Below are 12,642 nucleotides of genomic sequence, written 5' to 3'. Positions count from 1 at the left end.
TTGTAACTTGTTTGTACTGTATATTTGATTGTATTTTTTCTTTCTTTGGTAATTACTGCATATGTGCTGTCAAATTAGCCCCATCTCCTATAAATTATGTTCCTATACAACTAATTTGCAACAGCAGTACTTTTTGAGGGATATGTAATGCTAACTGAGAAAGGTTTTTATATTAACATAGTGAGGAAATGTTAAAGAGCAAGAAGATACTGAATGTATCAGTAAAATGTTAACTGACAATGTATTTCATGTGTGATTATAATCCATTACATAATTCTGAACAACATACAAACGGATTTTTTTGAGACAAGTTTAATCAAATTGAAGATGTTTTCTTTGTTTTCTTAAGTTGCAGTGCACTGAGCTCTCAGGTCCACTCTACCAAATTCATTTTTCTAGTTTAATATATAATATATTGTATGTATTTGCAGATTTATTGAGCTATGCATTTGCATTGTGCCTCTTATTGAAAAAAAATGTATTTGGCAAAATGGTCTTTTTTTATACTTGTTGAATTTAAGGGGTGAAGTCTTCTCTCCACTGTTCATTTACAAATTGTGTGTAGGAAGAAGGAAAAAAAAATAGTTGTGGCGGTTGGGAGTCAGTTACTTGCCAAAAAACATTTACAAAATATTTGTATTTTTGTGTAATTTTGCTGAAAAAAATGTTAAATAATTTTGTTCATATGCACTTGTGTATTCAGATCAATCCATAACAACCCATATTATGTACTTTTGTGCCAAAGATATTCACAATGTTTTTTTCATCATGTAATTATTGAGTATATAATACAGGACCTTATATCTTACAAGAAAACAGTTGTAGCAGGTGATTGTATTTCATGACTTTATTCTGTCTGCACAGCTGCTGTTGCCTTGATTTAGTTGTGATAACAGTGAATACTCCTGTATATTATGTAGGTATGCAAAACTATGGATTGTGTTGATTTTAACATTAAATCTGTTCTATACAATTTGCTCAGTTCCTCCAAGTTTGTTGTCTGTATCATTTTGCTGCCATATGGATGCAAAGATAATGCACCAGTGGATCTTGTTTAATCTAGGGCTTTACTCATTTACAAGCATAGAGCCACTAAGAGGCTTAGACACCCCGCACTAAACATCACGTTTTTGTCGAGATTGAAAGAGTAAAGAGCGTGCAGCATCTATCAGGAGGAAAAAGTGACCCAGCTTCAGTTTTTTCAGATCCTGGCAGAAGTGTTGTGCGAGATTGTCAAATATGAGATGTTATGCAGTTATTCTTCATAACCTGTAATAATAATCCTGGCTGTGAGACACCGACTGTGTTATCAGTTACAAGATACAAAGGTGATTAAAAAAAGCCTGCTTCAAGGCTGAAGGTCTGATTAAAATATGAGTCATTTCTTCATTATTTGCCAAGATAAATAATCACTTTACTTTTTTTTTAGTGCATTTTTGCCAAGTATAGAAATAACAAGATGAAGCTGGTTATGGTTCTACTTTTTCACTTGTCAGTGTGATTCATGTTTTGATACTGTTACTAGGCAGCATATAGGCAGTCCACATGCACACACACTCTGCCAGGTGTTGGTTGAGTGTTTTTCTCTCGATGGACCACTGGTTGGCTTCTTGCAGCTGTACTATAATCAATGTACACGTGCTGTCTCTCGTTATCCTTGGACCACTCGATATGACCTGGAAAATAAACACAAAGAACATTTAAAGAAGCAAACACTGTTAAAGTGATCAGTTATATTTATCCAACACAAATAAGGGGAAAATATGTGGCTTAAAGTTGGTCTGTTATGGTTTCACCCAACAAATAGCTTAATCATAATCTTTTTGATCTATTAGTCATCACAGAGGCTTTAGTCAGCATTCTGTAGAGCTATTATATGTCTAAAGTGACTGATTGTTTGCTATATATCATCCAGTAGCCTGTGATATAAATTACTTAACTCATTCAACTGCTGTTTCTCAACAGCATGATATAAGCACAGCTGCCGTTCATGCACATGGAGGATAATTTACATCACTTTTGTCTATCAGCTTTCATTGTCTTGAATTATTCAGCAGTTGTGCTTATCATGCACCTCTCCAACACCGCACAAATAGAAAATATGAAAATGTAGAATTAATGAAATAAAAGACCGTCAATACTTACTTCGATGACCTCTTGTGACATTTGGGCAGCCGGCAGACTCTGCCACCTACAGTTAGAGATAAGCAAAAGAGTATGACGGGAAGTTGAATATAATTACAAAAGATTACACAAGACAAAAGTGGCTTTCAGAGTCTACTTACAGCCAATGACCATGATGCCAATGATGAAAAGAACTGCTGCAATGGACAGTCCAGCATGGCGCAGGGACTCATAATCTGGACATATGAAGCACAAATCAAATGCTTAACCATAGACACAACAGGTAATAACCAGATGTGTGGATTTAAGCCACATGACTTGTGTAAGGCTTGAGTCACAAATCTGATTACTTTAGATTGGACAAAATCAAAAGATCCAGATCCACTTGAACCAATCTGATAGCAGCCAATTGAGTTGCAGGAGAAAACCACAAAGAACCATCATTAGGAGCACCATTTGAAAAATGAAGAAATGGTACCAGAGATATTTTTTTTCATCTACAAAATTCATTTATGAGAGCAGCCTATCCAGGGACTTTGCTCCTGCATCCTGCCTCTGACCCTTTTTTGCTGAAAACAAGCACTATAATTCAAGTCACTAATATAAGTCAATCAGTTCAAATGCTTTACTTTTTAGCTATGAGGAACCCAAATCCTATGGCCAGTCCGGTGAACAATTATGCAATTGTTGCAGTTGCAACATAGAAAAAATTATAGAAGAAGAGGGGTCCTTTCAGTTTTCCTCCATCAAAGTAGATAAACCTGACATAAGACTATCTTATTGAATCCTCAGGTAATGTATTTCATACATTTGTCACTTTTTAAGACACTACTTTGTTGTTTTGGTACTCCAAGGCACAATCGGCACACATCATTTTCTCAGTAACATCATTATCTTACCTGTGATGAGGTGCTTGCCACTGACACACATACGGACCGTCTACTTTTACAGTACATGGCTGCTCTAATTCATGCAGTGGTCGACAAAAAATGAATTGCTGGATTGCAGGATATGTGGATCGAAAATTGCAGACAAAGACACAACAACTTGCAAATTGGTATGACATTTGAATTTAGGCAAAGAACGGTAAATCGAGGCTCTGCTGTTAAAATGGCATTACATTTGATGAAGGGCTCATTATGACTTGTTTGGGACTTGAAACTCAAAATGTAGGACTTGAGACTTGAGTTGCGATTTCACTAGAAATCACTAGAAACAATGACTCGGTTCCACCTGTTCTATAATACAATACACACAAAAAAAAAACACAGTCAAATGTTGCCTCTCACCATAGCTGAAGTTGTCGTCCCCTTTAGTATCTACAAAAAGTGAAAGCAGAAAGAAAAGTAAGAATTAAGTTTGACTGTTGAACACAGGAAGCCTCTACAGGAAGAAAAAAGAGCAAGGATCACCGGGGGAACAACAGTCAGAGATAGCATGATAGATCTACTGGCCCCGCTGACATTATGTTGATGGTGTATCAAAACCCTATCTATGGTAAGCCAGCACAGCATGAGGACACAAATATCTTATCTCCTCTTGCATAAGGTACAATCAAGCATTAATCTGTTGGCAAGAGAGGAAGTGAGGTGCTCTATTCTACCTCTCTGCCATGGGTGTTGTTTGGAAGACAGGGAATTGTGATACTGTCAGTCTGCCAGGAGATAACAATAAAACCGCAACGCCTGTGGCATTTAAGGTAACTATGGAGTAGTAAAATTTTTAGTTACCCCAGGCAAAAGCATTCCCGGTTTTCGTGGTTTTCTCAGTTGTGGATGGGGAGGATGTCACAGTGGATGCTGAAAAAATAGACAGTAAAAACATTAGTTTCCAGGACATTTTTTGATCCCTCTTCCCTCTGTGTTTAATATTTATAAAGTCGCAGGTTTATAATGCAAGAGCAGAATTTCATATATGGGAACATTTTTTTTTTACTTTCTGGGACATATTGACTCCTTATCTTTGCCATACAGTCCATACATAATTACTCCTCATAAAATTCTAGGTGCATTCCTATGTTTAACTCCATTTTTAATTGAATTTCTGAATATTTCAGTAGAACGACTCTCAGAGGAAATTTAGGCTGACACTTTTTAAAGCTCTCTCTGTCGCTCTCACTCTAGTTTGCTCTCTATCCCTGGTGCTGTAAAAGCACAGCAGAAATACTCCCTCTGTATATCTCAACAAGGACAGGGAGTTTAACATTTTCTAATTACCTCATAATTAGTTTTAAAGCTTTCTGCATTCTTGATGAGACTGTCTACTGTAAGCCTTCGCCAGTGGTGTGAGGGGATGTTATAGTGCAGTGGAGGAGTGCTTGTGGTTTATCTACCAGCCAAACTCAATGGCTCCACCAACTGGGTGTTCAAATATATGAGGGAGAGAGTAGAGATTGGCACCTGGAGAGGATGTGAGCTTTGTTGGTGGCTCTGTTGTTCTCTCAATGGGAGCTACAGGGACAGAAACATAAAAATCATATCAGGTTAAACTGAAATTATGGTTGTTATGTTCTTAAAATGCTGACGACACACCAGACTACCTGTTGAAGCCTCCACTCGTGATGAGCTGTTGTAGACATCGGCTGGTTTGGTGGTGTTAATGTGTTGACTTGTGGTTTGTTCAGCAGGGGAAGTTTCCGGGGAGGAGTCAGCAGCATCTCTGGTGACTCTGCGTGCCACTGTTCTTCCTGCTACACAAAAAAAAGCAACAGAATTAGATGAAACTGAAAAATGTCTGAGGTTTTGTCATAAGATCAGATAGATAGATAGATAGATAGATAGATAGATAGACAGACATCTTGACTTGTCAAAGCAGGAAAAGAACAGGCGGTATTAATAACATTAATGACGGATGAACTCCATTCAGGTGAGCCAGGTCCAGGGTCTGGTATTGTGCATGCTCACTCACTGACATGGCTTACTGGGACACTTAAAGGAATAGAGCTGTCATTAATGTTTCCCGCTTTGAAAAGTCAAAATGTCTGCTGTGAAAAAACTCTACTCTTGAATGATTTTTCAAAACAATGAGTTCAAATCTTCAAACAGTTCGTTTGCTCTTCACAAGCGATTTAAATTTCTCATTCACTCAAGCAAACTGGATGTGTTTTGGCAGGTGTGAGCAAAAGAATAACTACAATTGTTGACAATTTGCACACTAACCACTTGCACATGGCTTGTTGAACAAAACTGATGAGTTGATTCTCAGTGAAATTGTCAAACTCGTCACAACTTCTAAACATTCTTTCATTGTTTGAGCTGTCACATGCAAAATGGTCTGTTTGAGTATCAAAATCTTTCAGACATACCTGGATATTCCATAAATATATATATATGACATGGAGTGTTTGTGTGGAATTGGCAAATGACCTGCCAGGTGACAGTAATGAACCAGGCATCACTTAAGTTTCATTTTGTGGCAGATTTGGCTTTCCATCCAATATCAAAGATCAATTTTCTTTTTACAGTACATGTGACCAGGAGTGTAGCGGGGGGCTGATCCCAAGTACACCGCATTCAAGTGAGGCTGACAAATTACTCATGTATTGTTGGATCAACTGTATGAATCACTAAAGGGGAAAACACATTGCTACACAAATGGATTTACAAAAAAAGAGTAGAACAAAACAGAGATTTGTATCTAAGAAACATTTGTAATATGCTTTTAGATGAAAAAACATCTAAACATTTGTTCAGTATGGCGCACACAACTTTTCATTTTGGTTGCATTGGGCAATTTACACAATTTACACGAGGACTCGGTTTGACTCAGATGACATGTTTTGGATGAGTTACTACCTTTTGCAGGCATGCAATAGAGTTCTGATGTCCAATGAAACAGCTGTCACAATTGCACAATTGCACATCGAGAGGTAATTAAATTATAATGCTTGCATGTCATGGCACTTTCAGAGGGCCACAAAAAATGTTTCTGATGGCTGCAGGCTGTGCTTGGAAAAACTATGGCTTATAAAATATGATGCAGTGTTGCACTATCCAAAAGTATATATATTTAGTTGTTATAGTTATATTTAGATAGATAGATAGATAGATAGATAGATAGATAGATAGATAGATAGATAGATAGATAGATAGATAGATAGATAGATGCAAGTTCAGATTAGGTCCTAATATTTATGATTATGTAATGAAAGTGTAAAAAATTAAATAGCCTGGAGACTAAAAAGGCTGCGAAGTGGCATCTCTCAGAATAACCATGAGTGCCATACCTGTGGGAGTGGGAGCAGTGGGCATTGTTGTTGAGTTCGCCATACTGCTGCTCTCAGGCTCCGTTTGATTGTCGGGTGAGGGAGTTTGAGCCCTTGACGCTGCGGGGGGGGGACAAAAGACACATTTTAATCACCAAAAACACCAGTCAGATGAAGCCTCATAGCGAGGCCTCTGTACAGTACAGTTTACAGGGAGAACAAAGAGCAGTGTTGTTTATCCCAGTCACTCTCTCAAACTGTGCTGTGATGTATTCCTGGCAGAGGCCAGACTTTGAGAATGTGTCTGTGGCCGTGCAGGGGAGAGAGGCCTGCAGATGCATTGAGAGTATGTCACAGTAATAGTCCTGTGAGTGGGGCAGTGCGGCGCAGTCACAAAGAAGTAGCTCTCACAAAACCTCTGGCTACAACAGAGCTGGATTGTTGTGTGTGACCGCAGGACAGTGAAGCCGTTGTCTGTTTACTCACTCAGCACCTTCCTATTAATGCTGAGGCTCTACAAAACCTCTACTTTCTTCTGCTATTGCTGTGATTCCCACCACTTTAATGAACCCAAATGAAGGGACTTGGCTGATTTATTAGCTGACATTAAGTTTTGATGTGTCTGATGTATAATGATTGGATGAAAACTTTAATTTTGTTTGTAGTAAACCTTTTTTTCATTACATTCATATCTTGAGTTCTGAGATGTTCAATCTGAGCTGATCCCTTGTATGGACTAAGGTAAGTTGGACCTTTAGTCGTTACTAAAATACAACTTTTCCTTAATGTGTGTGTTGATCAAAAGATCCACATCATTACATAAAGTATGCTCAATACTCTTATAAGTGATTTCATTGTTGTACAAATGAATATTATTGTGTCGCAGTGTTAAATTTTTATGGCAAGCCTTAAATTCTCAGAATTCATTGGGGAATTCCAGCTATTCTACACACAAGAATCTGTTACTCATGACAAGAAGTACCAGCCTTCAGCCTGTGAAAACACTGGTATCGCCTCTGTGGCTCTGCAGGAGCTTCGCTCTAACCCTGATGATGTCATGCCTTTGGGCATTTATCAAGAAGGCAGGGTCTACAGACATCGCTGGAGACTAAAAATCAATAATCTTATTCCTTTAAATCAGTGGAGGTTTTTTTTTGTTGACAAATATATATTTTTTTCAAATTAAAACAAGATAATAACTAAATAAAAACTTGTTTATAATGACAACATCAATGACTACAACTATTTACACTTTTTGTCAATGAATAAAACAGAGATGAAAATGTTAGGGAGGGATGAGCTTGGAAGAGGTCCAATCAGAACTCATCTTGGTGTTGTAGGGATGTTAGATGCCCATTATTAGGTAGTACTGATCTAGCATGCACTTGTTCTATGTCTCACAATCTGCACAGACCGTTTGGGAGAAAGAGCAGAACAGACATACCAGTAAATTTCACATTTGATGTCAAGAAAAATGAGACCCTTAAATCTATCTTTTACAAGTCCCCCAATTTTATGGAGCTGGCGTACTAAACCACTGGTATGCCCCTTTAAGTTTCTAATTCCCAGATTGCAGTTTAAAGCAAGTTCCTCTTGCATATGATATGTTGAAATTATGAGTAAGAAAACACACCCTTGCTCAGTTCAATACACCCAGGGTTGTTTGCTGCAACGTTAAATGTTAAATTTTAGATATATATTACTGTGCAACTGATTTAAGTGAGTCAGCTTGTTGACTTCATGACTTTTTGCTACCTGTGCTATTATGAAACGACAATTTTTCCTTTACATTTTAGCATACCATTATCATGTTATTGTGATTTGTGGGCAAAGTGGCTGCTGTTCAGCTGAGGACAGACTCACATTAAATTCACTTCACATGTGAGTTCTAAGTGAGCTGATTCAGAGACAGTGGAGATGTTCTGCACTCACCTTGTAACATGACAAACAGGAAAAAGGTCAAGGAAACTAAATGAATCTGAAAGAAAAAAAAAACATGTTATTGTGAGAGGAGCTGAAACAACAACAAAAATTCACAGCACTTTATCAAAGATTTGTAAAATGATCCAGATCCCTCAGATGTTAGAGGTGACTTAAAGGACCAGTGTGTAGGTCCACCTAAAAATAATTGACATCAGTTTAAGTACAGATTTGAAAATCTACTCATAAAAGTACAAGTACCCCAAAAAAACGACTGTAATTTGAGTATTTGTAATTAGTTACTTCCACCCGTGCCTCTGGTATACACTAATGAAAACACACTGACAAATATTATATTCAATTTCAGCTATATTTCACTAATAAATCCCCATAAATCTTACAGACTGGACCTTTACTGTAAATGAAGACAGATCATATCAATTTGGACACTCTGGTGCATTTGTTGCAGAGGACTGGAGCAGATACACAACATCTAGTCAAAATGTCTGCTCATTAACACACAGACAGGCACTGCTAATTTACACAATGTCTCCTCAGCCCAGGTTATGATGTTACATTTTTTGAAGCAGGGCATGAGTACAAGGTGAACACTAAATGGTAAAAGGGAACATTTTGTACATTACAAATCCACCAGACAGGAAGTTGCACTCACTGAGTTTTTATACCACATGGCCATTTCTTCTTCCTCCTAAAGCACACAGGCAACATCACCCACACTTCTCATGCAGCGTGACAGAAAACAGGCTCTCACTTTGAATGTCAAACTTTATAAGACACGGATCATATTCACAATTTTTTTCCCATTTGTCAAAAATGAGTGATTGAGGCCGCGCGTTGTGTATGCAGTCCTCCCACACGTGTTTGTGTTCGACTTTACGGCACTGTTGATCAAACTTCTCCATATTTTTCAAGTTTGCTGCTGTCACCAATTAAAAATATGGCACTAGAGGATGGTGTCAAAACAATTTTTTTTTTTTTTTTACATAATGGAAATCCTGTACTGGTGAGCAGCCTTCTCTGAATCAGTGGAAAAACATGCTCTTTTCCTCCCCCTCACAACACATTGCCCCTAGCTTGAAACAAAACACTATAGAAAAACAGAAGTAGTCACAAACTTGTCCGATACTGTATGACTTTATAGCAATACAAAGAACAACAACTGCCAGGCAGGCAGGTAAGAGTGACAGATGGAAGTCTATAGGCTGGTGGCTCGACTTGAATCCACCCCCAGCAGAAAATGAATCTCGATCTTTGACCTATCCTGGTGGCAGCTCATCCTCCGGGCTTGGAACAGTGTGACAGGTGAGCGTCCGTGGCCGTCATGAGCTGTGACAGCTCAGATTAGCAGGTCATGCCAATCTTCATTTCACTCCAGAGCATATGTCAAGATGAGGCCTGTTTCCCCTGGGCTGTACATGCGTCTCTCCCCTTCCCCTAGCCTGACCTGCCTGCCTGTTTGTCACATCTAGCACTCTCACTCACTATCCCGTCTGTCTGTTCATCCATTTGTCTGTCATCCTCCATCAATCTCCTCTCAGTCGGCCGCACCAAAATACCCCTCAGCCCCCCTGATATTTAGTCATCCATCCAGGCTATTATGCTTACCTTAGTATCCATCCTGCGAGGTGCCCGAGTCCACAGATTTATCCTCATCATACACGATGCTTCTACTTCCTCTGAGAGGCTGATGGGCTAACTGTTAACCAACCACACCCATGTGCTCACCGCCACCGGCTCTACTTCCTCATCCAGTTGTCTGTACACTTGTACACTGTTTCAGTCTCTGCGCTCACCCACTCTTTCTCATGACATGGCCTCCTCCTTCTTCTTCTTTGGCTTTTTCACTCTCACTCACTCTGGTACGATCTCTCTCACAGTTCTCTCAGTATGGTGGCTCATCTTCCTACTTTATTTCTGTTTTCCCTGTCTTTTATTGCATTTGCCTGTCTGTTGTCCTGTCTAGTTTACCATCTTTCTCCATGTTTATACAATCTTTTCTGTCCGCAGGACCATCTGTGTCCATGTCTCACAAACAAGACATGAATGACCCCCTTTGTAATGAGAAATTGCTGCTATATTCACAGTTACTGAAAATGACAGCATATATTGGGGGAAACTTTAGTTATGTAGCTTCCTTCTATTTTTTAGTTTGGGTTTTATTGAATATCCTCCCTTCACCATACTGGTGTGTGGCTGTAAAGAACAATATATTCTTCACTTACATTCTTGTGCTAGCAACTCCACTGAATTCCAGTTACACAGTGACATAGCCAACCTGTTAAAATCTTGGGATTTTTTTGTTTCAGATTTTTCAGCTATTATTTCAAGGCTGCAGGACTGGTGTGTGTACTGTATGTGTGTGTGTGATTGTGACCCAACAACATTACCCAACTGAGAAGCACAAACCCAGACTGTTACAGCAGACAAAGCCTGCAATTCATCCATATTAGCAGAGGACAGCCTTTGTCCTGAATGCTTTTGGATCAGCTTGTCTCATATCTGTAATGTCTCTGAAGAAACTGTTAACACTTTATAATAAGTATTCTTAAAATAGTTCGTACGTGATATTCATCAGTATGGGGTTGACTTTTTCTCAGGTTTTCAGACACATAATGAAAGAAAATTCAGACTGAAATCTTATGCTTATGTTATTCTGAGCTGTACCCTGACAAGTTAGAAATGAACAAATCACAGAACTTGGTTATATGCATCATGACGAGTGCCAGTCTGTTATAATACAAGGCAACAAAACATTGCTTTTCTGCTTCCCAATTCTTGACCCTTTTGCTTTGCGCAGTTGAGCAAGCTTGGCACCTGGTGTGATTTTATTTTTTCCCAGGATGGTGAACACATGAGACACCCTACTCTGCCTCTGACTGGCTTACCCTGAGATGATTACCCTAACCCCACCCAATCCCATTCCTCATGTCTGAATGTACCCAACCCAAACGACCCAAGCCAATGAAGCCAATGAGCACTGGCCAGTTAGTACTAACCTGTCAGAAAGGGCAGGTCATAACTTTGCTTTTCTGGGGAAAAAAAAGAAAAGGAACTTGAGAAGAATTTTTTAGATGGTTAAAAGTAACAGAAGCCTTTAACTTCGCTAGTGTCAGCAACGTTCTAGCTAACTAGTTACCTAACCAGTGATGTAGATTGCCCGGCTAGTTATATAGTGTTTCGTCAACATTAGCTAGCTAGATGTAGCTAGCAAACAAGTGACGTATATTAGCTCGCTAGTTAATTAGTGTTTTGCAAACATTAGCTTATTTAGCATGTGACATACACACTGTTAGTCCACATAGACATACATATAGCACATAATACACACATACACACATTTACACATAGCACATAATACACACATACACACATTTACACATAGCACATAATACACACATACACACATTTACACATAGCATATCTAATTACAAGAAACAGGAAAGGAGCAAGTTGGCAGAGGTTTTACTGGGTACCATGTGTGTTCATCTGTTATTGGAGCACAGAGGAAAAAGGGTTGGGACTTAAGAAGGGTCAGTTTGTTCCTTTTTTCACCATTCTTTTTTTTTTTTTAACCACTCATATTACTTAGATATATAGGGCTGGGTAGTATTGATATTATATTGATATCATGATACTGTGATATGGCCTGAGTGTTGTCTTTTCCTGGATTTAAAGGTTGCATTACAGTAAAGTGATGTCATTATTTGAACTTACCAGACTGTTCTAGCTATTTTATTTTTTGTCATTATATCCATGTTACTGATGATTATTTATCAAAAATCTCATTGTTAATATTTTGTGAAAGCACAACTAGTCATCCCTACAATATTGTTGCAATATCAGTATCAAGGCATTTGGTCAAAATATCTTGATATTTGATTTTTTTTTTTTTTTTTTTTTTTTTTGATATTACGCAGCCCCACTTTGATAATTACAGAATTTATTTCATAAGATTCTTTTTCATCAGACAATATTTATTTTGTGTACAGATGTAGTTTTACATTTATGTGCAGATAAATATTTGAAACAACAACAACAACATTTGATGAGCCCTGGTATACACTAGTTCTTCGTAATGAAATGCACTCACACACACACCATTAGGCATAAATATGAGTTACTTAGGCTATTGGGGGAAAAAAAGAGGTCAAACAGAAAGCTATGAGAGCCATGGATAGTGATGATCAATGTCATCATAGGATCAAATATAGACTTGACATCAAAATACACAATATGTTACAGCAGTCATCATTGCTTATCTGTATGTGACAAAATACAAAAGAAAAAAGTATTTTTTAATAGTTTATTAATAGTTTTTGTAACTTATGAAGAACAAGCATATATATTTTTGCTATAGACTGCGACTGATAATT

At 38.1% G+C, this 12,642-nt stretch overlaps 1 protein-coding gene across 1 annotated transcript; it reads right to left on the bottom strand.

The window, feature by feature from the left end:
* Positions 1 to 832: 832 nt before the first annotated feature.
* Positions 833 to 10,050, bottom strand: fxyd5 (FXYD domain containing ion transport regulator 5). The gene is made up of 10 exons (XM_084726462.1): positions 9,875 to 10,050; positions 8,261 to 8,306; positions 6,350 to 6,448; positions 4,664 to 4,813; positions 4,524 to 4,574; positions 3,855 to 3,923; positions 3,414 to 3,443; positions 2,286 to 2,360; positions 2,146 to 2,191; positions 833 to 1,676 (listed from the first exon to the last, which is right to left on the bottom strand). The coding sequence occupies exons 1-10, from the start codon at positions 9,923 to 9,925 to the stop codon at positions 1,652 to 1,654; spliced, it is 642 nt and encodes a 213-aa protein (XP_084582588.1). The 5' UTR covers positions 9,926 to 10,050; the 3' UTR covers positions 833 to 1,651.
* Between the last annotated feature and the right edge of the window lie 2,592 nt (positions 10,051 to 12,642).

The sequence above is a fragment of the Lutjanus erythropterus genome, chromosome 9, assembly GCF_056507025.1.
Source record: "Lutjanus erythropterus isolate fLutEry1 chromosome 9, fLutEry1.hap2, whole genome shotgun sequence".
Taxonomy (NCBI): domain Eukaryota; kingdom Metazoa; phylum Chordata; class Actinopteri; order Lutjaniformes; family Lutjanidae; genus Lutjanus; species Lutjanus erythropterus.
Note: the sequence above shows the minus strand (reverse complement) of the source record. Positions and strands in the feature narration are given on the sequence as shown.